Raw genomic sequence first — 5,472 nt, 5'->3', positions numbered from 1 at the left:
AGCCAGGCAGCAACCAGCCTATCACGTCTGAACTGAGCATTCCCATATGCGGGAGCCCTGTGGTTGAGACTGGACTGGAGAGGCTTCTATTGTGTAAGTGATCCATGCATTGTTTCTTTGGGGAGGGGGGGTGGGAGGTAACTTTTGTATGCTTAGAAAATAAGAAATAGGAATTAAGGTTTATGAAAAGGATATGGCAGTCTTCTTTTTCCTAAAAAATGGATCTATCAACCCCAGCTTTTGCCAAACAACCTGTTTTGTGTTGATTTTCTTCCAGTTCAAATGCGTAATGCTGTATATTCCTTTTTATTCCATTTCCTGCTTTGCTCTTCATGTAGCCCATCATCCTGGAAAGGGCAGATTAAAAATAAGCTTGGCAAAGCACGATGGGACAGTGCTAATGCCGTCTTGTGCTCCTTCCAGGTGCAGCGTGAACTTCCTCATCTCCCTTCCCATCCAGCTCCTGGCCTCCTGTGTCCACCATGGTGTTTGGTGAGTTTTTCCATCGCCCTGGACCAGACGAGGAACTTGTCAACTTGAACGTGGGGGGCTTTAAGCAGTCCGTCGACCAAAGCACCCTCCTGCGGTTTCCTCACACCAGACTTGGAAAGCTGCTCACCTGTCACTCGGAAGAGGCCATTCTAGAGCTGTGTGATGACTATAGTGTGGCCGATAAGGAGTACTATTTCGATCGGAACCCGTCCTTGTTCAGATATGTTTTGAATTTTTATTATACGGGGAAGCTGCACGTCATGGAGGAGCTGTGCGTGTTCTCATTCTGCCAGGAGATCGAGTACTGGGGCATCAACGAGCTCTTCCTCGATTCCTGCTGCAGTAATCGCTACCAGGAGCGCAAGGAAGAAAACCATGAGAAGGACTGGGACCAGAAGAGCAACGACGTGAGTACCGACTCCTCCTTTGAGGAGTCGTCTCTGTTTGAGAAGGAGCTGGAGAAGTTTGACAAGCTGCGATTTGGTCAGCTCCGGAAGAAGATCTGGATTCGAATGGAAAACCCGGCCTACTGCCTGTCTGCCAAGCTCATTGCCATCTCCTCCTTGAGTGTGGTGCTGGCCTCCATTGTGGCCATGTGTGTCCATAGCATGTCGGAGTTCCAGAACGAGGACGGGGAGGTAGATGACCCTGTGCTGGAAGGCGTGGAGATCGCGTGCATCGTGTGGTTCACTGGCGAGCTGGCCATCCGGCTGGTGGCTGCTCCCTGTCAAAAGAAATTTTGGAAGAACCCTCTGAACATAATTGACTTCGTCTCCATTATCCCCTTCTATGCCACCTTGGCTGTGGACACCAAGGAGGAAGAGAGCGAGGACATTGAGAACATGGGCAAGGTGGTCCAGATCCTCAGGCTTATGAGGATTTTCCGAATTCTCAAGCTTGCCCGGCACTCAGTAGGACTTCGGTCTCTAGGTGCCACACTGAGACACAGCTACCATGAAGTTGGGCTGCTTCTTCTCTTTCTCTCTGTGGGCATTTCCATCTTTTCCGTGCTTATCTACTCTGTGGAGAAAGATGAGCACACGTCCAGCCTCACCAGCATCCCCATCTGCTGGTGGTGGGCCACCATCAGCATGACTACTGTGGGCTACGGAGACACCCACCCAGTCACCTTGGCCGGGAAGCTTATCGCCAGCACGTGCATCATCTGTGGGATCTTGGTGGTGGCCCTTCCTATCACCATTATCTTCAACAAGTTTTCCAAGTACTACCAGAAGCAGAAGGACATTGACGTGGACCAGTGCAGTGAGGACCCACCAGAGAAGTGTCATGAACTCCCTTACTTTAACATTAGGGATATTTACGCACAGCGGATGCACGCCTTCATTACCAGTCTATCTTCTGTGGGAATTGTGGTGAGCGATCCCGATTCCACAGATGCTTCAAGCATCGAAGACAACGAGGATGTTTATAATACCGCATCCTTGGAGAATTGCACAGCAAAATGAGCAGGGACATTTGTGCCTGTATCTTGTGTCCCTTCCTGATGTTAGGTTAACACAGCTTTATAAACCTCAATGGGTTCGTTAAAATCATTTAATTCTCAGGGTGTACCTTTCAGCCATAGTTGGACATTCATTGCTCCAAAATGATAGAATCTTCTTTATTTTTCTCAGTGAAGTGAATTAAATGCCTTGTTCTGAAATTTATTTTTTACAAGAGAGAGTTGTGATATGATTTTGGACAAAAGGTAAATGGTATCGGGTGGGATTTATTGCTACGGCTTATGTATCATTCTGTGTTTGTCATCTACTCACATTGAGCTAACTGTAAATTACTGACAAGTAGAATCAGAGGCCCAGCTGACTGAAGACTACATGCATGTAAGATCCACAAAATGAGACAATGCATGTGAATCCATGTTTGTGTTCTAGACATGGAAATTAGGAGCCTAATAAACTTGCCTAATTCAGTATGGAGAATGTCTTGGTTGTATGTTTTTCTGTCGAGTAAGTCCATGTCAGTATGTTCAAAATCGGTTTGGAAGGGCAATGCTCTTTTTGGAGTATCAAGAGTCCTTGCTGTTCGTTTCTGAATTTTGGGTAAACATCAACAACAGGCTAGTTCTTTTGTTCAGGAGACTGGTGGTAGTTGGCAGGGAGAAGGATCATGTCCAGGGTCAGCTGATTAAACGTGTGCACTTTCAGGACGTACTCAAGTTAGCATATACGCACAAAGCATGTGCCCTCACGGATATCCTTGCAGTCTATATTTTGTATTTTATAATTTCTCCTGCTGAGATAAAACCTCATCACCTGAAAATTACGCAGAGCAGAGTAAAGCCCCACATTCACAGGCAGAGACACATTCCGTGAGTGGAAGAAAGGAGAAATGTTGTACAAACACACAGATGTGATTCATTATGGCCGGAAGCATGGAACTTTAATCACTGGAAAAAGCGGTGCCAGCAACCATTTTAAAGTCGCCTTCGAGACAGTAATGTCTGCCTCTTCTATAAAGGAGGCCCCGCACAATGAAGGAAGACATACATACTCATTTCCAGAGCAGTGACAGAGCAATTCCAGCCCAGGTGGAGAGACTTTAGCTAAAGTCTTAATCTTGGAGACGTATGGTGACCCTAACTCCTGCTGTCAGACTGAGTTCTTTCCCTGAGATCTTTCTGAATGGAAAAGCTGCATGGATTTATTATACAACTTCCTATGTTTGCAGATGCATTTCATTGAAAGAAGGATGTCGCCTGTAGGTTATCTGATGAAGAGAACTCTGATTCATCTCTCAACGTTTCCGTGCCTTCTGAGACAGATATAACTGTGAACAGGGTTTATAGTCACTTTTAAATCTGGAGGTTTATTCATGCATGTGTGTCATCCCCTGCCCATTTGAAAAAGCTTTCTTTTCCCCAAAATGCCTTTTTGATGGTGGCATAATTATAGTTTTGAAGCATAGCGATAGGATTTGGGATCCGGTTTTTATTAAAGATTTCCCAATTAGTAGTGCAGTAGCTGAAGGCTGCTTCTATAGTAATAGTAATAGTAACAGTAACAGTAATAGTACCAGCAATGATATTGATAATGGTAATAGTAAGAAAAGCAACAGCAATGATAATAATTAGCTGCTCTGTAAGTGCACGACCTATATAATCTCACCGATTGCTTACAACATCGCTGTGAGCAAGGGTTTATTCCTGTCCGAGCTTTAAGACAAGGAAACTGAGGTTCGCAAGGAAAGCACCAGTGCACACAGTGAATAATGGACTTGGGCTGAGAACCCTGGCATCGAGATTCCAGAACCCGTGCTTTGAACACGGCATCACACCGCCTCCCACTCTGCTGCATTGGGGAGTAGATTTAAGGACACATCAGGAAAGAGTTCATCAGGAGAGGCAAAGAGCAACAAATTCTGTTGGACTTTGATTTTTCCAGTATGTGAGTTGAATGGGGAAAATGCTGTGCATGTACCTGTCCTTCCCTGACCCGCAAAGCGGGCACGTTCGTTGACAAACCGAGTTTTCTAGAATGCCCTCGAAGCTGGAGCAGACTGTGAGGGTGCTTCCTTGAGCCTGAGTGGCAGGTGCAGTGGGCAGCCTGTGGTTGTACAGTTCAGGAATGTCTCTCAGCCACTGGGTACTGAAGGAGAGCTAGAGTCCTACATCCTTTCACCTGAGCTTTTATGGTTGGAGCAGAACAGCAATTGTGTTTCTGCCTCTAGCCACACAGGTCACCTGTTGTTCATCCCGTGTGGTAAGATGGCGGGCTTCTTGTTGCCTGCGGGTTGAGTCAGAGGCTAAAGGCCCATGGCACAGGGGGTCTGGCAGAGGAGTGGGGAATGAGGGGCCGAGGAGGAAGCCAGCCAACCCGAACTACTTCTGGCCTTGCCTATTGCTGTGTGAGCAGTCCCGGGCATTGGGGTTCATTTGAGCGGGATCAGGCCACTTTGGGAGAGTTCTGTCTTTTAATTCTTTCAGATTCCTTGTCCCTACCCTGTGACCTTTTCTTCCATGTCCTTGGATTTGTGTTAGCATCTTCAGCGCAGTTCTATGGTGGTTTGGAAGGTCAGTGACTCACCCAAGGACCTACACCACCAGGCGTGATTTCCTCCCTCTCAGTCCTCCTCCGCTGGAGATTGTCTCAGCTTGCTTGTGTTTCTACTCTCCATTTCCCCAGTGCGTACTGGGATGTGTGCTCAGGGAAGGCGCTGGGAATGACAGATTCACACATGGTCTTTGCTTTCAGGGAGACTTTAGGCTAACAGGAGATAAATTAGTCAGCTGACATGTATGTGTATGTGTGTGAGAGAAGGAGGGCTTCCTGGAGGAGGTGACACCTGAGCTATTTGGGAACTTTAGTTCTGAGATCCTGGTGAGTTTGGTTCAGTTTTAGGGAGAAAACCTTCACTGCCACTGGATGGGTCCCAGCCGCAGACACTGCTAATTTCTGCCTTTGGGGTTTCTCTTTCCCCTTTCCGCCAACCACCACCCTTCTTTAGTTAAAGGATCTTCCATCTTTAGATGTGATTATCCCATTTTTTTTCCCCTGTGGAGGTTCAACTATGCCCATATTAGTCACAGTTGCTTTTTATATGCCTGAGCTCATCCCCATGTGTTGATTTTATATTTAACTTAGAATTTGGGGGGCAATTGTTATTGTCCCCATCTAGAGGGTCATGATGGGCCATTGTCTTGGGGTTTCTGTGCTCTGAGACCGCTGTACTATTTTATGGAGTTGGTTAATATTATTGGAAAAGCTTTTTCTAACAGTCGGAAAGGGATGATTTGCACCATATGAAATTGTCATTATTCCATTTTTTTTTTTTTTTTTTTTTTTGGTCTAGAATCATAGCAGCTTCAATATGATTCAGTATAATATTAAGGGTTTGCCTCATGTTAGCAAAAAGGTGTTTCTCAAGTTCTTAGGCAAACTTGTGACTGGTCCTATCTGTATGTCTACTTTAAGGGAGAAGTGGGCATCAGGGAGCCTGGGGATTGGGTATCAGCACCAGAGC

The 5,472-nt window shown here is 46.1% G+C and overlaps 1 protein-coding gene across 1 annotated transcript; it reads left to right on the top strand.

The window, feature by feature from the left end:
• Positions 1 to 403: 403 nt before the first annotated feature.
• KCNS3 (potassium voltage-gated channel modifier subfamily S member 3) lies at positions 404 to 2,432 on the top strand. The gene has a single exon (XM_006752068.3). It carries the CDS (start codon positions 483 to 485, stop codon positions 1,956 to 1,958), a length of 1,476 nt encoding a protein of 491 aa, XP_006752131.1. The 5' UTR covers positions 404 to 482; the 3' UTR covers positions 1,959 to 2,432.
• The last annotated feature ends 3,040 nt before the right edge of the window (positions 2,433 to 5,472 follow it).

The sequence above is a fragment of the Leptonychotes weddellii genome, chromosome 10 (assembly GCF_054177405.1).
Source record: "Leptonychotes weddellii isolate Sample4059 chromosome 10, ASM5417740v2, whole genome shotgun sequence".
Taxonomy (NCBI): domain Eukaryota; kingdom Metazoa; phylum Chordata; class Mammalia; order Carnivora; family Phocidae; genus Leptonychotes; species Leptonychotes weddellii.
Note: the sequence above shows the minus strand (reverse complement) of the source record. Positions and strands in the feature narration are given on the sequence as shown.